General features: G+C 40.9%; 1 protein-coding gene across 3 annotated transcripts in view; it reads right to left on the reverse strand.

Annotated features, from left to right (window-relative positions):
* The window catches only part of NFATC1 (nuclear factor of activated T cells 1), a 130,473-nt gene that overhangs the window by 41,420 nt on the left and 65,518 nt on the right, over positions 1 to 23,535 (reverse strand). For all 3 annotated transcript variants that reach the window (XM_033154763.1, XM_033154764.1, XM_033154762.1), the window contains exons 5-8: positions 20,224 to 20,396; positions 19,447 to 19,587; positions 5,953 to 6,008; positions 4,904 to 5,036 (exon numbers count right to left, since the gene is read on the reverse strand). In XM_033154763.1, the coding sequence (XP_033010654.1) occupies positions 4,904 to 5,036; positions 5,953 to 6,008; positions 19,447 to 19,587; positions 20,224 to 20,396 (503 nt within the window). The remainder of the gene's footprint in view (positions 1 to 4,903; positions 5,037 to 5,952; positions 6,009 to 19,446; positions 19,588 to 20,223; positions 20,397 to 23,535) is intronic.

Below are 23,535 nucleotides of genomic sequence, written 5' to 3' on the forward strand. Positions count from 1 at the left end.
TGAGGTCCTGCTTTGTGACCCTTGTTTTCCAGTGTAAGGTAGGAGGGGGGCGGGCTATGAATAGAGCTTTCTCAGTCATGGTTCCCAAATTCCGGAACTCTCTTCTCAGGTTGGGTACTTTGTTCCACTACATAATATGCCAGGGAAATTGAAATTTCTCCCTCACAGCTGAAGAGTTTTCTGAGTTCCCTCATTTTTAATATCAGAGTTCTGTCCGTCTATCCTTTGGCATAGAAACTGATCTGTCTCGTCAACATAAATGGTTGGCAGATTACATTGTTGGCAGATGATGGCATATATCACGTTAGAGGCTGTGCAGGTGAAAAAGCCCGTAATTGTGTGGTTCATGTTGTTTAGTCCCGTGATAAGAGTGGAGAGCTGACATTGCTGTTTGTAGCAAGGGTTTGTTCTGTGCCTTATATGATTCAGGATGCACATTAGGTTAAGGTTTTACATTTAAAAGGCAGAGCAATAGAAATGCTTACAAGAGGATCCATGAACAGGTTAAGTGTTTCTTAACTTTCCAATTGCATGTACATTATTATTTTCATAACATCTTTCTCCCATTTTAAATTTATGCAACGTACATTGCTCAAACTGCATATGATTTCCCTACATCTCTACTTATACAGTGGAATCTAGAATATATGCCAGGATTTGCATAGAGTTAAGAGTCTAGCTACAAGCTGAAATGTTTCTATTGTCCGTAAATGTGAATTGTTTAACTACGTTCCAAAAATTGCATTTAGAAGACATCTGAAAGCAGCCCTGTATAGAGAAGCTTTTTAATGTGTGATGTTTTATTACGTTTTTGCATATGTTGGAAGCTCCCAGAGTTGCTGGGGCAACCCAGTCAGATGGGTGGGGTATAAATAATACAATTATTGTTGTTGTTGTTGATATTGATGAAATAACATATGGATATATTTTAGTCATCTTTGATATCAATAAATATTTATGACGTTTGTAAGACTCGGGCCCTTTTCTGCCTTTGCCATCCGACAGCTCTGCTAACCCAGCAAGGTTAAAGAGTTTGCTCAACTGAGCATGAAAGTTTAAAGCAAAAACATCTCAGGAGAGCAGCAATAAAAACACAGATCTGTGTCACAATAAAGGAAGCTGTAATATATTGCATCTTGGTTTTACTACTTTCACCTAGTAAAAATAGCTTAATATTTCAGTTTAGAAAGTGAGCTAACAGTGGGCGGAGGATGCAGAAAAGAAAAGAAAAAAGCAGTGTGGCTCTTAAATACCACTAGAAAACTATCACTGTAAATAGTCAATGAATAATTATAGACACTGAACAGGCAACAGAGCCCAACGCTAGCAGAAGTGGTCAGTAACCACTGTTTTCAGACAAAATCTCAGAATCGTCACCACTTTCATTCTGCAGTATATCAGTAATTAGAAAAGTGAATCTAAAAACGAAAACGTCAGGCTCAGCATCATAAACAGGATGCTGTATCAATGATGCACATGCACACATGCTAAATGCATTTGATACTTAAACCATAAACTTCACAAAGGATGGTGAACTAGGTAGTAAACTACTGGAAATATCTATAATACAGTTTTCTGAGATGCATATAATCCACTAAGGTTCAAATAATTTATCTTTTAAGACTGCTTATTACATTATTATATTTAAAAATATAGATTGTTTTGTACTGCAAAACACTTGAGGTGCTTTCGAATTGCACCCAGTAGGAATTGGGCCAGTGCAGACCCAGACCATGTCGTGATATGGACAGCTGTGTGGTTGCATGCATACGCCAGCTATTCTGAATTGTGTAGTGGTTAAGAGGGTGAAGGTTTCTGGATGAAATCTCAACTCAGCCATGAACTCACATGGTTGCCTTTGACGAGTCACTATCTGCTAGTTCCACCCTGATCCCGCCCCTATAGCTACCGTAAAGCGCAGCAATGGGGAGTAGGGAGCCCTTAGTAAATGATACGAAGCAGCACTCTTCCATTTAAAATGGCTTTTTACCGCCATGTAAACAGAGTGGCCTGATACCTACATTATTATCAGCATTGTGGACAGCTGGGATCACATTTAGAAAAGTTAGGATGCCACAACCTGAGAATTGGCCCAGCCATGGCTGTTATTTTGAATAGCATTTTATGATTCTCTTCATGAGTCTGTGATGGTTGATACTGTTTGCATATGAGGAAAAAATGGTTGCAAGATCCAACTTTAAGTAGGCCCATCACAACTTGGCAGCTTCCTACTCAGTTGAAAGATAGAGACCTGACCACTTTGTCCAGCTTCTCAGACATTTTTGGTGATTTTTCAGGTCTAATAATGCCAACTTTATTTATTCAATAAAGTATTTTCATAAACTTTCTGAGTTTTTAGTTCATTGTCCTTGCTTCCTGTCACAAAAGTTTTAAGCCATAAAACCACCGCTGAGAGGGCATTGATAGGAAATTAGAGAGTGCTGTGACACTGAGATTAGAATATCAAATGGATTGAGCCAGGCCCTCAGTATTTAATAAAAATGGACACTGCCAGAAGGGATTACAAGCAACTGAAAAAGAAAGAAGCATTGTTATCTGGAAAAATATATTTGGCAGTCTTTTAACTGACACTCATACCATTGGCATGGGTTTAAAAGCAGAGTGAATGGTTTCACTTGGCCTTAAATTTAAGTTTTAAAACAGATGTTGGTTACTGAAAGTACTATAAAAAATTAGGAACCAATTCAGTTTCACATTGGTGGATTTTAAGAGAGTATGATCTAAAATTACTCATTGCTATTAGTAGTAAAGCTTCTGTCAATGTGATGGGTGGCAAACGCCAAGCATCATGGGGGGTAGCGCCGTTTGCTTTGCTTTTCCAGTACATAGTGCTAGACCTTCCCTCAGTTCAGTTCAGCTCAGAAGGACTGGGCTCCATTGGGTAAACAGCAGAGTGTGGCGAGGTAGTAGGAATGCCCACCCCACACCTCCCCTAGGGACTGATGCTTAAAGAGTGATGGGAAGATACATGCTTCCACCATGTTTAGACCACACAGCCCTTCATCAAAGACCTTGCTGCCATGGTGAAGCAAGCAAGAAGACTCAGAGAATGAGGCCTGTGGTACCCTTAATCTGAACTCGGCATCATAGATCTTTGTGCTATGGAGCACAAAGGAATGGCCTGCATGATATGGGCAGATGGTGAAGGGTAAAAAAACTATCCTCCTTTCTCTCTCCTCCCCATTGTGTAAGGATCAGGCCTTGGGTACCCTTGACAAGACAGAGTTTGGGCAGGTGGGAAACAGCCCTTTGTTGTAAAATGGCTCTCACAGGCTTTGTTTATCCCACTCAGAAAAAATGCTTGCCAGATAAGTTGCTTTTCCTATTTTGCAATTGGAAAAACAAGGTTGAGAAATAGGAACTTGCGTAATATCATCCATGATCTGAAGGCTGAAGTGGGACATGAACTCTTATCTTGCAGATCCATGGTCCATTGTATATATTGGAAGTCACATTACCTCAGCAGGATTAAAACGAATCACTAGAAATCTGCTGCCTAAATCAACCACAGTTAATACACTTTTCATTTTCACCATAATGATCCTCAACCTTCACAGACAAATACGCATATCAAATAATATTTGGGTCCTGTTCAACCATCACAAAGGCGCCCCACAGTTAGCAGGGCACTGCTGTATATGATTATGGTTGCTATTTTCACATTCTCTTTTCCTTGAGTATATTTTGGCTCCAGCCCTCAAGCCACTTCCTCTGGAGCAGCCCCAATGACTTCTGTGGGAATGTCTTTCTCTCAGGAATTGTATGTGTGTATGTGTATGTAGGTTTAAGGATTATAGCCTTTTGATTCTGAAATATGGATTTACCATATTTACAATAGGATACCTCTTACACCACGGAAAGGTACAGGACACTGTCCTTTCGATGTTATGTTAAAAACAAGGACTCCCTTTGAAGTACAATGAGGTGAAATTAAAACGGCAGGTAATTCTGTCTGAAGAATTTTGAGTTTTGCTACAGATGTTTCAGCACAAAATGTCTTCTCCCCTCATGAAATCCATAGTATTTATTTGCTCAGTAAGCAAAGTAATTTCCCTGCGAAAACATGGCACACACGCACACAAAATGGGTAGTCTGTCTCCTCTTTAAAACAGCCTGCTTTATTTTCACCAATGAAGTCTAAAAGAAAAGGTTTAAAATAATGTATTGTTTTTAAAAGATGCTTGAATCAGTTGATGAAACAATGGCTTATAAATAAGGTCCATGAAGTTACTCGCATATTTTTGTTACATTCGGGGGTGCAATAACAAACATAGGTGTTTTTGTTCTTTGCCAAGGCTGACCTCTCTATTTCCACTTAGGCCTGATGAGCAGGGGAAATGACTGTGGAGGTATAATGTCAATATAATTTATTTCCTTCTTAGCTCCAGGTTCTATGAGTAGCATCTATTCCAGTGTTTCCCAAATTAGGGTCTCCAGCAGTTTTTGCACTACAATTCCCATCATCCTTGACCACAGGTCCTGCTAGCTAGGGTTGATGGGAGTTGTAGTCCCAAAACAGCTGGAGACCAAAGTTTGGGAAACACTGATCTCTACATTTGATGTTACTCAAGTAGTTCACAGTGGTAGTGGATTTTGAGAAGCAGGACAGACATCTCAATGAGCTAGAGGAACTTTTGTTGTGCTCCTGGTATTATTTTGCACCAAAATTAAGTCCTACAGAGAGGTCTACTGAAGCAACAAAATGATTTTTTTTTGGCACAAGACATTACCCTGCCTGCCCCAGATTATTCCATACATAGACATATCATTAGTTTAATATTTAAAAGAGTGCTGCACAGTTATTATAATCATATTGTCTTGCATTTTTTAAAACAATACAATACTTATTCTCTGCAGCTTGAAGCTAGAAATATGTTGTTACCATTAGCAGGAAGGTAGGTGAAAAGCTGGTACTGGCTTCTCTTTCTCTTTCCATTGCAGACATAGAAATTAACTTGGACGGGACTTGTAATTCTCTGATTGCGGAACGGTGGAATCTCAATCACCAATGAAGTCTAAAAGAAAATGTTTAAAATAAAGTTTTGTTTTGAAACAATGGCTTTTACAGAAGGTCCATGAAGCTACTCACATTCATGCAAATCTTTAGGGATATGCCTCCAGAGCTTTGCAAGAGCATTTCCTACACATTTGAATTTCCTTGCAATGCCCTGTGCCATGGATAATCCGAGACCCTCAATGAGAGGGTTTTTGGCTTATTTTTGCAGTCATGCATTTCAATACAAAATGCACCTGATGTGAACGTGTGTGTATTTATTTTTTGCTGTATATACTTAAGAACATAAGAAGTGCCTGCTGGATCAGGCTGATGGCCTTTCTAGTCTAGCACCCTGTTGTCAGAGTGGCCAACCTTATGCAACACCACTGTCTCCTGCGGTTTTCAGCACATGGTATTCAGAAGAATACAGCCTCCAACTGTGGAAGTAGAACATAGCCATCTTAGCTGGTTGCCTTTGGCAGCCTGATCCTCCATGAAATTGTCTCATTCTCTTTCAAAGCCACCCACGTTGGTGGCTCTAACCACTTTTGGTGGGAGTGAATTCTACAACTATCTGTCGTTATTAAGTACTATATTTCGCCTGTCCTTAATCTACCCACATTCGGCTTTGCTGGATTACCAGAAAAACTTTTCTCTATCAATTTTCTCCATGCTATCCATAATTATATACACACTGATCATGTCGACTCCTACACATCACGAAATTAAGATAAGTGCAGATTTCAAACAGATTGCTGCGTTCTGGTTTGAATATTGTTTCGGAAAGTGTAAATTTGTTAGATTTGGCCTTAAATACATATTGACTCAAATTTCTCCTCTAACCATAACAATCACTCAGAGTGTCTCTCCCACATCCATACACAAACATACAGTTTATGCTAGCTGAGTGATGAGCATGCAGAGGAGATACTTACTGGCTTACACAACTCTTTGTCAGTTTTGGCTTCCATTTCCCACACATGATGACCATCTAAGAAACAGGAACAAGAGAAGACATTGTCTAATTCTACACCGTTATCTCTTCACAGGTGTCAGAAATGAAAGGGGGATCTCCCTTTTTGAGATAGCCTTCCTTTAATGTCACACAGAGAGGATATGAAGTTGAAACAGGCTCTTTGCTTCTTTCGCAGTTTTTGATTCTCCAGTGCAATCAGCCTTCCAAGATGATCCTAGCAAACATTTCGCAGGATGTACAGGAAAGACAAATTGCAGCAATAAAAGTGCTAGCACATTTGCAAAGCTAAGCAGGATCTGGTATGGTTACAAATTGAGTGGGGGACCACGTGTTGAGATTCCTGCATTGCAGGGGATTGGACTAGATGACCCTTTGGGTCTCTTCCAGCTCTACGATTCTGATTGTCCATGGTGGCTGGAGCCAATGGGAGTTGAAATCCAACAACATCTGGAGTGCCTTCGGTTTCCCCATCCCAAGGCTACAGTGTTGGACTTAGGAGAGTTGGCTTCAAATTCTTATCCAGCCATAAAGCTTTCTAGGTAACTTTGGGCCAGTCATGATGATCCCTCTCTCTCTAGTTAACCTATGTCTCAGAACTGTTGTGGGCATTAGAAAGAAAAGGAGAAATTGGACATGGGAAGTCTATTAAGGGCAAAGGCCACAGACTAGATCCCACTCATTGTTTTATTAGAGCTACATGAAAATAGAATGGGATGAAAATGCTGTACCTAGAACAGTCTGAGCTGGTTAAGAGTTTGTAGTCCTTTCAGCTTTGTAAATGAATTACCAGAGCTTCAGGCTTTTTCTATGTTCAATCTATTCTGAAAGATTAATTACTTGAATGGGGATTCTGTTTTACAGTTCCTGCCAACTCATCAAATCTTTCAATTATTTTTTACAGTGCCATTGCTGTATATTCCTTTTTCTTTTTCTTTCCTTTTAGGATGATTACAAATGTGTGTCTGTTCATGAAAGTTTTTTAGGTGTTACGTTAAAGGAAGGCGTTGTATCGAGTCCTTTGACTATCTGAGAAATAGCAAGAGTTAGTGTTGCTCCAGTACAAAATTCTCTTGAGAATGTCCAGACTTTAGCTGCTGCAGAAAAGTTGAGGGGAACAGATGACTCAATAAGAGGTAGTGACATTTCATTTAACAAAAACATAAGGAGGAGAAACTGTTATGAAGCAGAGACCAAAAAGCAAAGAATTAAAAAAAGCAAAGAATTAAAGAGGAAAAAAAGCAGGCAATTCCTCATGTTACGTCTGGTGAACCAAGAGGGAAATCTCTACACCCACGGACTGGGATCAACTCCAGGAGAGAAACCTTAGACCACTACGTCAACTTCTTACAGTAAACATGTTTTGTAGGTTTATCTGGATCAGCTAATTTTGTTTTGTTTTTTTAAGGGGGAAAAAGTTGGGAATGGATGGAATAATTTTTAGGGGTCTCAAAATGCTAAAAGACTTGCTTATACTGGAGAAAAAGGTCTTATGTCAGTACAACATTTGCCAAGTATCCTACCCAAGTATGCTAGATGCCGTCTCCAGTCAGAATGTGCCGGAGGAGTGAGGAGTGATACACCACAAAAGTTTCCATTGTAAGGCTGCCACATCTGCATCAGCCTGGCTGACTCACAGCCGAAGGCAACTCCCTGCCTGGCTGAAGTCCAACAAAAGTACACCAGAGCAATTTATACCTTTCCAAAATGCAAATAATTCAAATTACAGACATAACATAAAGCTGAAACAGACACATTTCAGGCATTCCCTTTAAAGTTTAACTCACTCCAGTGATTCTCTCCAAATGGGCTGTGTTGTTGTTGTTGTTGTTGTTGTTGTTGATAGTGTGTGTAAAAGAAAAAGAGATGGAAACCTAGCAAACCACTCATATATGCTCTCATCTATCCCAAGAAATCTTTTTTTTGGAACACATAATGTTTCTTCAGTGAGGTGTTGTTACTTTCTGTACTGGAGCAATTAATCTAATATCTGACCCTTTAAAAACCTGGCATTAAATTTGTTTTGATTTCTTTCTTTCTTTCTTTCTTTCTTTCTTTCTTTCTTTCTTTCTTTCTTTTACAGTTTAACTTTTTGCCCAAAGGCTTAAACAGCATTTTCAAGACTGAATTTTAAAAGAAGCACATAGACAACTGAAATAATTCGTAGCTTGCCTCTGAATGCAAAATTAGTGAATTGTTTGCAAACAGAAGAATTTTAAGATTATATCCATCATGGGATTGTTGCTGACACTGTGAAGCCTATCATTAGTCCCCCCCTCTCTTTTTTCTTTAAGGGAAACAGACTCACTAAACAGCAGTCGAGCTTTCCTGTTTATACAGCTGAAAGGGGAGTGGGAGGGAAATCCCAGAAGCAGCAAAGGCCAGTGATATAATTTGAGGCTTCCACCTTCACGTTAATGGGCTTTCAATAAAAAAACAATGCAGATGAGGTGTGCGTTCACACATTCACTTCTTTGTCAAAGTCCCCACATTTTAGTGTGTGTGCTTTCTTTTCAGCACACATGTGAACGGGTTAACAGGACTTGTGTTTCTAAAACGTGGCTGGTTTTGTGTTGGCGCAATACCAAAAATAACCACAATTAACTCTTTCGAATGTGCACTTGTGCATGTTCTAAAGAACAGCACGCCGTTATGAAGAAACACGATTATTATTTTTTTGCGCATGAAGAGACTAGGTGGCCAAATCCAAACAATGAGAACTGTTTACACCACCGCCAAACCCTTGCCATGTTTCCTTGCAGCATAACAGATAGGGAAGTTTCCACAGGAGGAGTGAGGTAAATTAGTTCTCTTGCATGAAGGCAAGAGCTTCAGTCAGAAACTCTGGCAATTGGAGACTGATAACAGGGGTGGCCAATTCTGCTCACCTACCACATTACTATATAGGCTGGTTTTGAATTCCTAAAAATATAAGCAGGGTTCTGAAACGGAACGGCTGAGCGCTGAATGGGCCTTTGTAACTCACTCTGTATCAACTGCTCTCTACGGAGTTAAAAAGGAAACTCTGCAGAAGTCAAAAAGTAAAAATATTCCAAAACCATTAGGGAATTCCCTGCAGCATGAGTCACAGAAACGGCTTCCCCACCACACCCATCTAGAAGATTTCCACATAAAAAAGGCATTGTGGGCTTGTTCTAACACAGCAGCAGCAAGAGCAAAAGTATATTTTGTGTATCTCACCACTTCAGTTATTTCCATTGAGATATTGTTGCTAATTGTACTTAGCATTTTTCTCCTTATTTATTAGAGTCTGTGGGAAAAGAGGTTTCAGAGGAAACAGGCTAAATCCTTAATGAATGAGTGACATGGATTATGCTTCATTTAAGATGAAATAATATATTTAATATGAATGCAATGGGTTGTGCTTCAGTTTAACGTGAATATAATTAGTGTGCATAGTCTTACCAAAACCCTTATCCCATTCTTAGTACAATCACATTAACTATGGTTTGTTGGAAACATGAAACATCAAGCATGGATTATTAAACTATCTTGTTTCAACAAACCATAGTTAAGGTTAAAGATTAAGGTTTCAATGTAATGTGATTACCTGAAATTAGAAGCCAAGGCAGCAACAATGAAAGAGGAGAGGAGACTGCATCCACCTGAAGCCTACTCATTCCCATCAAGACAAACCATCAACTAGTTGCTATATGAACACAGTTGCTATATGAACACAGGTCCTAATTTCAAGACAACACAGCCTGCCTTTATTTTTCAAAGATTTGGATAAAATAATTGCCTTCAATGTGGCTGAGTAGTGATGAATTTATAGTACCATAGCTTCCAAATTATTAATTAATTTATATGTGACCAGAGTATTTCCACGGTAGTGCCGAAAATTGTGGAAACCCCTCCTTTAGCAGATCTGTCAAGCTCCTACCCTTCCAGTGTACAGGTAGGAACTTAAACAAATTTATTTAAGCAAGCTTTTGATGCTTAGTGATTTGTTGCCTCTTCAAGTGCTGCTGTTGTGCATCTTGATTTGATTTAATATTTGTGTGCAGTTTTTCCAACAACAAAGTGGAGCTTAAAGCTTTATTTTCTTTCACCTATTAGGAAAGGCTATGTTTTTTGTGGGGTTTTTTAAAAAGAAGTTTTGTGGATATTTGCTACAGAAAGCAAAGTAAACATACCAAATTAAATAATTCATTTTGCTTAATTATATTTCTCTTGTTAAATTTTGGAGTTTGAATTCTGCTGCTGTTGATCTAATACTTTAACCACATGTTCAAACTTCAAACTGAGGTTATTGGTAAATACCCTAATGATCAAAGGTCTGTATACCAAGTCTTATGAGGAACTGTTGAGGGGTTGGCTAAGATGGCCCTTGGGATTCAAGGTGACTTTAATAGATTGGACAACTGGGTCCAAACTAACAAAATGAATTTCAGTAGGGGCAACAGAGGAAGGCAACCAAGATGATCAAGAGTCTGAAACCCAAGGCTTATAAGGAATGGTTGAGGGAATTCGCTATGTTTATCCCAGAAAAGAGGAGATTGAGAGGAGCTATGATAGCTATCTTCAAATATTGAAAGTGCTGTCACATGGAAGATGGACCAAGCTTGTTTTCTCCTGCTCTGGAGGGTAGGACTTGAACCAATGGATTCCAGTTACAAGAAAGGAGACTCCAATTAAACTTCAGAAAGAACTTTCTGTCGACAACAGCTGTTCAGCAGTGGAACGGATTCCCTCAGAAGGTGGTGAACTCTCCTTTCAAGGAGGTTTTGAAGCAGACGTTCTGTCATGGATGCTTTAGTTGCGATTCCTGTATTGCAGGGGGTTGAACAAGACCCTCAAGGTCCCTTCTAACTCTACAATTCTATAATTCACTGAAAAAGTAAGTGCAAGGTGGTACCTACACTTTACAGAGGAGTATAGGATGTTCCAATATGGATGTGGCATAAGTAATCTCTCTTCTTGCCTGCTTCTAGGAGTCACAGGTGAGAGCTGAGTGCAGGGTAGGGAACAAAGGTGAACAAACTACCCCAGAAGGAGCATGATGTGCCCCCACCAGCAAAACTACCCCTCCCCAGCACTCCATACTTCCCATTGGACTACAGCTCCCGTTATCCCTAACCATTGGCTATGCCAGCTGGTGCTGATGTGAACTGGAGTCCAATACAATTTGCAGGGCACCAGGTTTCCTACCCCTGCCAGAGCAAAATTGGGATGAGGTGGCTCTGAACATCTGCCAGGAGTGTAGGAGTGTGAGTGTAAGAGACTCTGGGTATTTTTTTTAGGGATTTGGGGATTCTCCCAGTTCCACCCCATTATTGTTCCACCATTTGTTTGGGGTTCAACTCTGGTGGTCTTCCAGTAAAACTCTGGGGTTTGAAATGCCAATAATGGATTGTGTGTGTGGGCGCACAAACCCTATTTAGTAATGGCCGCTTACCCGTTTCCACGGTGAGCGGCAGTTGCGGCTCACCACAGCACCTCAAAAGTCCACGGAGCTGCGCCATGTTGTTTTGTGACCATTGGCTCACCTCCCCGGCTGCCACAGAGCATTGTGGGCACCGCCAGACTCCCTGTTCAAATTCAGCCAATCTGCGGTGGCCTGGGAGGCGGGGCTTGTGGAGCAGACCTGAGGAGATCCAGGTTCAGCACAACGAACCTCACAGGGAGGTTGTGAAGCTAACCCGTCATGACTTCTCCCCAATAATTCAAGGAGCTGCAGTTTGTTAAGGGTGCTGAGAGTTGTTAGGAGACCCATACTCCCCTCCTAGAGCGACAATTTCCAGAATTCCCAGTGAAGAAGGATGGATTTTTAAATAATGATAATGATGATAATCTTATTATTTGCATGCCGCCCATCTGATTGGGTTGCCCCAGCCACTCTGGGTGGCTCCCAACAAACCACTCCTGGAAGGTGGGAGAAGGGGATTTGTGGTTCTGTAAACAACTTTCAGCACCCTTAACAAACTACACTCCCCAGTATTCGTTGGGGGAAGTCAAATCTATTTAAAGTGCTTCAAATGTGTGGTGTAAACTATGGCTCCAATCCTAAACATGCTTGGGAGTAAGCTCCACTAAATCCAGTGCAGTTTATTTCTGAGTAACCATGCATAAGGTTATGCTGCAAGGCTGTGATTCTAAGTATGCTTATTTGGAACAAACTGTTTGAAACTGTACACAAGTATCTAAGGGACATATTGACCTTAATAGCCCTCATAGAAATACTGTATGGCAAGACTCAGTAACAGTGATACCGTATTACGTGGATGGCATGCATCCCATACTATCTTTGCCTTTTCCTGTGCTGCAGCGTTAGGAAAATCTGAAATGTATTTCCTACCAGCGACGTCACAACTACTGGTCGCTCGTGAAAGGATTCCTCACTGCAACGATTCCATCATCTGATTAAACTCCCTGCTAAAGATATCTGTTTCTGGTAAGTGGCCAGGGACCCCTTTATAAAACCAGCACCACTCCCGGAAATAGGGACGTGACCTTTCCATTAACTCTTGTGCTCCAAACTGTACAATTCTCAGGTTTCTAGCCCCTCTCGACGGCAGAGGCTTTCGAAGTGCCTTGCAAATGAGCAGCCACAGAAATGGATGCAGCAAGCAAGTGAAATGGGTGTGGTGGACTCTGAGAGATAGGCAGCCGCAGAAAACAACATTATGCAGAAGGCATGTGACCGAGGGATATTCTGCCACTTAAGTTTATTACGTGAACTGCAGCTTGACTACCAATCTGAAACTTGACCCTTTTCTGGCCAGTTGCCCCTCAAACTGCGACTGCTGCTGGCAATGGAAAGACCAATGGAAAGATCTCGGAGAATGTAAGATCTTTTACCAAATGGAGTTCAGCCAAAAGTCTGCTCACTAGTCTCCACGTCTCGTCTCATCGGAACAGACGCCAAACCTTGAGCCTTCAAATGCTGCAGTGCAAAACGAAATGTCTACAGAAGCAGAGCTCACATCCAAAGGCCCTTAAAGTATCTGAGGGACGTGTCTGTTTCAGGACCAATCCATGCCCCACTTCTCATAATCTTTTTCCTGAAGATTCTCCTGCTCCCTTTTAAAATTTAAGCATTATAATTCAGCTAAACTACAGCGCTATGTGAATAGTCTAAACTGCCCAAACTCAGTGACGACTTCTTAGTCCATACATTAAAAGATGCATTAAAACCTTCCATGTTCTAGGAATATAATATAGAAGTGGCAACCTTTCTGCACCTAACTACCCTGCTTTTCTATGAAAACTCATGGGATTAATTACAAATGCTTCCAGAAAATATAAAGCAGGCTATGTTGCTTGCTAAAAGCAAATGTAGAAACACAGTCTTCATGGGAAACTACCAGAAATATGATTCTCAATACAGATCTTCCCCCCGGCAGCATTACTATCCCCCCCAAAAAAAATTAAGAAAAAAACAGCAAAATTAACTTATATCCTATCAAAAACTCATTTGGAAGAGCAAGGAAGAATTGAAATTGGTGCTTCTTCCAAATAAAACATTATTTAACAAAATGTCTGTTTGCGAGAAACTTATGATTCGATCCTGAGGGCAAATTAATATAATTGTGCATGTGATTATAGATGTCACTTGATTAGTGCAATGTGTTCTACCACTGTGATGAAACATCCTTTACCCATCACATTGCATGCAACAAAAGGTGAGCCAGGCAATGCCAGGCTTATCCCGTGTTTGATGTTGTGCACACTGATTGTGTCAGATCATCTTGAAGACACCCTTAACAAACATGGAAGTGCTTAAACTGGGATGTTATAAAGCCAGGAATATCTAGCCTTTTTGGGGTGGGTGGGTCTGTGGGCACACCTGCAAACTGGATTAACTGTCCTGGGCACTACACACCCCACAACCAATTGTACTCTCCAACCAATTATATTGGCTACAATAGAATGCTTCTTGGAAGTCTAAGCAGGAAGGAGATTTATTGGGTGCCAGGAAAGAACTCTGCAGGTGCCTATATGCTCACGGAAACCACACAGGTGAGCCCAATACAGGCCTTGACCATCAAAGGAAGCTTGGTTTTCAAAAGGCATCCCTCAGGCATCCCTGAGATGGCTTTTGAAACAACTATGATTCCGTAAATTGGATTGACAGGGTCACCTACGAGCAAACTACAGTTTATACATTTGACAAAGCATCTTACCAAATTCTTTTAGAACCAAGTGCTGAATTATGAATACTGCCATTTCTTTAAACACATGTCACATACTTCAGGAAGAATGTAGTCAACATTCCTTTGAGCTTGTGCCTCACACACACCTTGGCCAGTATAGTTGTTAACTCTGAAGACGTTGAAGATTTCTCCCGAAAAAAGGAAACTTATTACTGCTTCTCAAACTCTCTTTGTTGAATGCTAACCCAAATTTAAAAAGCAAGATAAATCGAAAGAGGGTCCCAAACCACAACCCTTTCTGTGCAAAGAGGATTTTGCAGCAGCCAAAGGAAGTACTGGACCCAATGCTACAAGGAAATATTGAATTTAAGAAGGCTGAACCTGTAAAATATAGCTGGCATCTTCTTCTTTTTTAATAACTCTGTGACTGAGTGTCTTGGATACACATTTAATATTGACTTTCACTTCTGGAAAATATAGCTGGATGTGCAAGCAATAATTTATTGACAAAAAACCCCTGAAGTAAGAGCTTACTTCAACACTTTATTTTTTAAAAAACAGCCGTATAAAATGCCTGAGGAAATTACAGTAGGCTTCTGAAGACAGCATGCTATGGCTCTTGAAAGGAGAGCAATCCCAACCCCAGCTCTCACCACTGCATAAAAAATAACTCTGCTTTCAAAAGAGGTCTTTGCACAATGTTTCTCCCCCAACTAGCTTTTTAGATAAGTATGTTAAGCAGCTAATATCCTTCCACCTAGCTTTTCCTTTCAGCATTAAGAAACACAGACACAGAGCACTGTAGGTGAGGCTAACGTCTCATACATCTTCTCATACTTCTTTTTTGAAAAGCAGTGAAGAGGGAGTTAAGTTGAGAGCACAGCTCTGTTTCTGGCTTGAAGTTCAAGAACGGACTTGATGATTCTTCAGGGCTTCCCTTTCATATGAGTCATTGTTATGACAGGCCAACCATGCCTCTTCTCCCGCCTTTCCCATGCAAGGACAGTGCTATTTCTCCAGATCCTAGCAACTGAAAGCTAGCCCTTATAGGGAGGCAGAGTCACAACATTCAGTGAATTAATATATTGGAATGCTTTGCATAAGCAAATGCTATTATATTTATAGATCACATTAATTAACATAGACCTTATTATAGCCTTTGAGTTTGTCCTTAAGGATGGATCACAATTTTGGTAACTTGGTGCAGAATGTCAAAATAATATACAGATATATAAAGATATAGATACATTCTATGATATAGTGCTATATGAGTTTGGGGGAGGTAGGCTGTATACCTGAGCCCGCTTCTCATTCCTGAATTCTGCAAGAATTCAGTTCCTGGAATAGTCCTGCTAGATTCCTGGTGAGATAATGGCCCACTAAATATGAGCCATTAGGGTAACAAAGGAAGCAATTCTGTGTCAGGTAGCAAATGGGCCTGTCCTCTCCCCCAACTTGCTGGTAGTTAGAAAGACAAAGGGCCAGATTTGGGAGTGTGAGTTTGAGTTATGTGATCAAGAAGCTGGCTGCAGGCTGGGCAGCTGAGAGACAGAGCCATTGTCTGATTTCTGCTGGAATCCAAGGCTGTGGCTATGGGAGAAGCAAGACCCTCTTGGAGTGTGAATGCTCTGAGGCCCTCCATTGTAGGCTCAAGTTGTGTATGTGTGTAAATAAACCATATATCGTAAAGACACCACAATCTCTGCTGTTCTTCGTTGCGAGGAAACCTGGAACCCCCTGGCACCACACCCTGCTTGTAGATAGGGGTGGCGTGCAACAATATAATATTTGCATTGCCATTAGCTATGTCATCAGCTACACTGGTAAAAGAAGAAATTGCTCACTACGCATAGAGTTGTCAACCATTTACAATGTTAAAAGGCATGCATTAAATTCTAAAACTTCCTTTAGACTGCAATCCTATACACACTTACCAGAGAGTAAGTCCTACTGAAACCCAATCTTGTGTAGACATGCATACAATTGCATTACTAGTAACATTATAGCTAGCCATTACATTGCCTGACAGCAAGTTCTTATGCTCCTGGGCAGAATGGGAAGCCCCAGTTCCCCCATATGTGGACTTCAGATCACATTTTTATTGTAGTGTGTTCTCTTAAAACTGCCTGGATTCTTTTCTCCTGGTCTGCTTCCGATGCTTTTTTTTTGTCAAGAGTTTACTGTTTTGCGCATCCAGCTATATTTTTTCACAATGAAAATCAACATTAAAGTGTATCCAACACACCCAGTCACAGGTTTTCATTTTTTAAAAAAAGAAAGCATGCCAGCTCCATTTTAAAGCTTTAATCTTGAATTCAAAATGTCCCAATAGTTCAGTACTTACTTTGACTGCCACCAACTTCTGATTGCACAGAAAGTTTAGTTTTGTACTGTTTTTCGATTTATCTCACTATTTTATTACGGGAGATCTCTTTCACAGCATTCAGCGGAGAGATACTTTCAAGAGCTGTAATGCAGTTCTTCGTAGGACAAATCTTCCAAAAGATGTCAATGTCTTAAATGTGAACACTAACTATTCTGGCCAAGTTAAATATATGTATTGCAAAAGCTCAAAGACACGTTGAGTACATTCTCCCAGAGGCACGATGGCAAAGAAATTACAGAATCCAGAATTTAATGGCCAGTTCTAAAATAGGTCACATCTAAAGCTCTCCCTTCCTGCCCTTCTCCATGCAATCCACTCGTCTGGATTCCTAGTTTGAAGGCACCCATTTTATGTATTTTATTCACTTCTCCCAGTTTTGATCGCGTGGAAGACAGCAAGGGTGTCTACGAGAGGGCATTTGACTGACCCGGTCAGTTTGCATCTCGGTAACTGTACTGCAGTTGGATGCGACAGTTGCTAGAGACTGCCTTACTCAGCAAAAGCGCATTGTGCTGTCAGGGACAGTCAAAAGATTGCAGAGCGAAACGGCAATCTCTTTGGAACTCGGTGAATGTCGAGGGTTAAACGGCCATGACCATCAAAGCCTCCGTCTGAACGGCTGGGAGAAGTTAAGTGCTCGAGAATTTCAGGAGACAGCTTAAAGTTCAGGGGGTTTCAGCAAGCAGCCGTGGAATGTCTCGTTTGTGCCAGCATCGCGGAAACCTTTTCTAAAACAAGAAGGCATTTAAAAAGGATGTCTCCTCCTCCTTTGCTCTCGCCTTCACTGACCCTGCCTTCAGCGCTCAGTTCCCTATCTATCCTGGCCTCACTTGTGATCTTGGGTTTACTCTGAATTTTATTTACTTAACCCCCAGTCCCACCAGTGGTTTGAAATAAAATGGCAGATCCAGAAAGACGTTCCCTCATCCCCTCACAGCTTAATATAGAGTGGACTCTACAGCACCTCGGAAGAGGAAGAGCAGGTTATAAAAGGACAGACAACAAAAGTGGGCTTCTTCAATGGTAATATGTTTTATTTCGTTCCTGGTCTTCGCACGGCTGTCAGACATGTTTTTATCAGCGTTGGTCTTCCTAGATGAGCACCTACTTAAATTTACAAAACTTCACATGCCCCTTACATTTACTACAACAATGAGAATTTAATTCCCCGGTGCGCCACGAGAAATGTTTTTCAATGCTTGCTTGCTGTCAGTAGTGCGCCTTGCCAACTAATTATTGAAATAATGAAGGGGAGGGGGGGGAATGAAACGAGAAACATAAATGATCAGCAAGCAGCAAGCAAGATATCCCCAAATCCTCGTTTTTAAAAAAAGGGAATTGAAAGAAATCATCTGTGAAAGAAACTATAACACTCCCTCTGACTAGGACATAATAAAATCAGCCACACACCATCAGAAGCTCCTTTACAGATTGTAGAGCTCTGTCCAACAGTTGTTATAAACATTATGGGCAATTACACCATTTGCACTGGCGCCCATCATTGAGAAAGGTTTCACCAGTAGAAGGTTATTACTGTTTTAACAATATAGGCTAAGGGCCAAAGTATCTATAGCACGGGAAATCAGTAAGTGGCACTTGAATTTCTCCTTCATACATCACTAGCTTCTGCAGGTAACCATAGTACAAACCCCACTTCCTACCTGCACTGGTAAGAAGAGTATTACAGGATCTAATCAGAATAGCCAGGGGCTTATTTCTCTATACACCCTGCAATACCATATATGTCATTACGTGAAACAATGATCTGTTTATATAGGACAAGCAGGTCAATCTCTACACAAGAGAATAAATGGATACAAACCTGACGCCAAAAATTGCAACTTTCTCTCCACCCCCCAACAATCCCACCCACCTCCCACAGAAGCACCAAATGTCTATTTAATAACATTTAAGTTTTAATTCATTTCAGTTTTTAAACAAAGTGCACACTCCTGCGTTATTTGCTTATAGGGAAAAACAATACATTTTCAAATGATGCACAGACAAGCATTAAGCTTGAGCTATCTTGCACTGAAGTTCCGGAAGTAGCTTCTACATTGTGTGAAAGCTGAAATTTAATACATGGAGATTAACAGTAAGGGAAATGTTGGGGGAAATGGAATAAACTGCTGTGTGGATGCTGTTGTGGTCTTTAAAGTCCTAGAGGATGCAGTTGTTTTTTTGTTTCCAACAGACTCACACAACTAACACTTTGGAATTCACACAGTGAACAAGGGGCTGGGCAGATGGTGGCGTATTTGTCTCCTCCTTCCTCATCAGTTCCCCTAAAAAAAGCCTCTCCTCATTAATAGGGTGGTCCATAATGGAAGAGAAGGATTTCCAAATCATGAGGCACCTTCCATGAGCCAGTCGAAGGGGACGAGGTGGCCCATCCCTTTCTGCCAGTGCCCCTTTGGATTCAAGTGTTCATTTAGATACAAACACAGAGTGCTTTCCCTGATATGTAAACTATGGAAGCGGAGAAGATGAGTCTGCAAATGCATGCTCTGTGTAGGTACACATCCTGTTGGGGGAGATTGACCAAGGTTTCCTGATGTGTGCGTATTTATTGGTAAACACATGTTTGATTCTTTCACTAGGTTTTTTTATGCATTTAAGAAAGGATAGCATTTTTAGGCTTTCCCATTGAAGTCAGTGGGGCTTACTTCCAAACATGTTTAGGTTCAGGCTATTAGTGTCGCTTATGGAAGCCTCTAAAACAGTAGTGAGAAACCTGTGACCCTAGAGGTGTTGGACTAAGAACTTCTATTATCCCTGAGCACTGGCTGCTTGGCTGCAGCTGATAAGGAGCCAGGCATCAGGCCACGTCCAGAGGGTTGCAGGTTAGGGAAAAATGGATAGGGGCCCATGTAACTTTTACTTGTCGTGACATACAACCAGCAACACACAAACACAGATCTGCACTCATCTGTAGGACCATCGTTTTAAATACCTGGAGCTTTCTCCACAAATATGACTTTGGAGTCTTGAAGAAAGTTGTGTCCGTTCAGTATCATTTTCTTTCCACCCATCACATGATAGCTATCAGCACTTTGCTTCTCTACCAAAGGCAGCTCCTGAGCAGATCTTTGAGCTGATGAGATTGAGAAATAAGCACCGTTATTACAAGTACAAATCAAATACTGTGAACGCACAAACACATACACAGAGGTCTGAAGGATTTCGTCCTGATAATTCAAACCATGATCCTTCTACCAAGCCTACCCAAATCAATATATGCCAATTTCTGCTGGAAATAATTTTAATTTTGGTTTCAGTGATGCAATGGCTGAAATATGCTTTGTCCTGGCTGAATTTTTAGGATGGAACAACACATTTATCTTTTACTTCAGCCCTTCTTTTTTTTTAAAAAAAATATTTTTATTATGCTTTTTATGTATTACAACTAAAAAAGTAGAACATAACACATTTTTATGACATCACATTTTCCCCTTATATATACATATACTCTGCCGAGTATTTTGACCTCCCTCCCGTCCAACCCGGGATGGGTTGGAAGGGTTACTTCAGCCCTTCTTTTATAGAGAAACCCCAAGAGTTGTTCAATATTACAAATACAAAACGCATGTTTTGTGGAATTCAGTGTGACAGACAAAGCAGAATGCATTGATGCTGAGCGGGCACATGAACACAAACACACACACACACACACACAGAGAGAGAGAGAGAGAGAGAGAGAGAGAGAGAGAGAGAGAGAGATTATACTTACAGCACTCAATTGGGTTGGATGCCACTTGTAGAGAAAGGGTTCTCCCATTAGGTTGGGGGATATGTACACGGAAGACTAGTCGAACCCGTGTATTCTTCCTTCCAATGTCAGTTTCTCCTTTCCTCAGCTCTATATCTGAATTTCTAAGTTTCAGTATTCCAGCACAGTCAATGCTGTCCAAATATAAACAAATAAAAATCAAACTTTTAAACCAGCCTTCATAAGCTTCCAGAACAACATTATTATTTTTTTGAGGGGCGGGAGGGGAATTATAGTCTCGCTGAGGAGAAGGTACCACATAGCTCCCATTCACAGAATTAAAATCCCTTGGGAAGTCCTTACCCAATAGCTTAATCCATCCTTGGATCAATCCAGAAATCAGTTATCCAAACTATCAAGAGTGACACCTCTGGAAAGGAGCTAACATGAGTTGCCCATTGGCCCCACTCTTATTTTAGCACTGCTTGCTAATTCGCCACATGGCAGCATGAGGCCTACAGAGTATCCCCTCCCTTTTATGGGACATTTGGATATAACAACAAGGATCACGGGGCTCTTTTCCCACTTCCATTCGCCTCCTGGAAGTAACTCAGTGGAAATCTGGGGCTTTTGGCTAAAGTTCCTGGGACTAACAAAAACCCTATGATTGATGTTAACAGGGTTGGACCCACATCATTAATCTTTCTGGCATTTCTCTGACAAACAGGAATACACTGTCCCTAGCACTGCAGTTAAGAATCCTGAGATGTTTTTGAAACTTCATTCCACGAATATTTATTACTGAATGGTTCTCTTAATGCTGTAACTCCTTGCTCTGACACCAGTGGAGGGCCGTTATGTTGAAAATTATTTAAGGGTAGGGGAATTTTGAGCAATTGGATAAGAAAAGAAAAGAAAAACAGCTTCAGGATTAAGATTTATGGATAAGGTTTAAACCAGGTGCCATTTTGAAAAAGAAATGTTACATTCTCTCCAATACTTCTCCAACGAAAATAGGGATGTCTTATTGTCTCCCTACCAACATTTCTCAGGTGAAAATAGGAAACGCCTATTGATTATAATGATGTTTAAATCCGCAGCTGATACAGTATTTCCCTTTTCATGGAAAGGCTCCCAAACCACTAAACTGATATGTACCAGCAAGCAAGTCCAAAAGCTGTCCATTAGGTAGGAGCCTCAGACTCTGAGCTTTCATTATGAAAGATGAAGCCTCTAGCCCTCCTAGGCAGAAAGTTATGCAGCAAAATGATCTGTTCCCTTCTAAGGCCCCATCTGCACTACAGCTTTAAAGCAGCATCGTACCACTATAAACTGCCATTGTTTCTCCCGAAGAATGGCAAATGCAAAATGAGGAAACTTTGCAAAGAGGCTCGGGCATGACTTCTGCTGTGTTCAGGCACCCCTTAAGAATTCACTATATACTTAACTTAAAGTACAGTGGCATACATGTCTACTTAGAAGTAAGTCTCTTTGTATTTAATGGGGCTTTCACTTAGATAAGTGAGTATGGGATGGCAGCCTAGGCTCTGGTTTAGGGTTGGCACTAGGGGAAAACAGGGTTATTGAGCCTTTAGCAGCTGTATGGCAGGCAGCAATTTAACAGGTTAAGCCTTTTCTGGTATGGAGATACAATTATGGGAAAAGCTTCACCATGACAGTACTCTAACTTTGAGTTATGCCAGGACCCCCCCAGGTTGTGCTATGCCACGCAACCATGACAGCCCTGTTGTGACTGGCACCCACAGCACTCTCTCAGACGCGAGTTTTAAAATGTTGGTGGCCCCTGCATTAGTTAAACTGAGTTAATTGCCTCAGGTGGTGGTCACAGGAGTTGATTACCCCTTCCCCACCTGCCCCAGCCCCCCACTTGCTTGCCCCAGCCACCATCACCCTCCTGCCTCTTGAAGGGCTCCCCAGAGTGCCTGACTGCCCCATCCCTGGCTCCGAGGAAGCACTAGCTCCCAAATGGATATAATTTCAAAATCCATGGAATCTAAGAACAGAAGTCGTAATTCCAAGGCTGTCCTAGGAATTTTCCTAGAAGGAAAATGGCAAGAATGAAAAAAAATGAGAGGAGAAAGGTGGGGAGAGCAGGAATATCAGAATGGGGAACCAACAACACTTGTATCACATGGTACTAATGAACCCCTTGCTAGGTAAATGTACTACAGTACATTTTTGAAGAGTCAGCTAACAGCAATCTTGCTTTGAAGAAAACCTTAAAGAAATGAAATCTTTGGGGTGGGGGAAGTGATGGAAAAATATCCAACATCATTTACTCCGGAGTATCGTCTTCAGCAAAACATACTAAGGGAAATGAATGGGACTTAATGCTGAAACTTGGATCCCTGAGTTAGACGTTTGCTTTACACTGAGTATGTCAGTATTTTTCTTCCTCATTGTAAACATGGTTTGCAGAATCAGGACTTAAATGCAAAGCACAATAATGGGAACACCTTTTCTTCACCCTGACCCCATTGTTAAGCCCATATTAAGTGTGAGGTTCTCAGCTCACAGACATAAGCAAGCCTTATAGATGTCAAAAAAACAACAACCAACCACAAAAAACCTTGAGTTGAATGTTTGATTAAAATTTATTATAACTATGGATATAATCATGTCATGAAAATTTATAGACTCTGGCTCAGAGATCCACTCAACCAGTCTTTATTATAATGGAGGGTATAAAATAAGTTTGTAAAATTAGAGCAACTTCACCTCTTTTTATTATCTTTCAATCTCGGGGGCTTTGGGCTGATTCAGACAGAATATGATTAGATGCCATGAAAAGTAGTCTTCTAGGTGCTCCACGTTGCACGTTTCCACCTCCCCTTTACAACAATTCCTTTCCTGGTTTGGGGGTGTTTGTCTTCCAATCCAAGATAGACAACCATAGTTTGAACTTGGCTTCCAGCCCTGGTTTGGAGGGTTTGGATGAAGCAACAAACTATGGTTTGCCTCAGACAAGGAAAGAAGGAGGGAAGTATCTGGATCCAGAAGATGAAGAAGGAGTGTGTGGGCCCAAAGCTTCCTGAAGGCTTGCCCTCATTATGCAAACCAATGGTTTGGCTTTATATCTCAACCAGCCCTTACTAATGCTGCTGCTGCTGCTACTACTACTACATGACACACACAAAATCAACAGGTAAAACTTGCTCCCTTTTGTTTAGTTTCAGCACCAAGAAAAGGAGCACACAATCTGCATAAACAAACAGCCATTATGTTTGTCATTATGATGCGAGTTATGGGTAAGACACTAATACGCTACATGCTTGCCAAAGACAAGAAAGGAGTAAATTTACTTCAGTAAAC

This window comes from Lacerta agilis, chromosome 7 (assembly GCF_009819535.1).
Source record: "Lacerta agilis isolate rLacAgi1 chromosome 7, rLacAgi1.pri, whole genome shotgun sequence".
NCBI lineage: Eukaryota > Metazoa > Chordata > Lepidosauria > Squamata > Lacertidae > Lacerta > Lacerta agilis.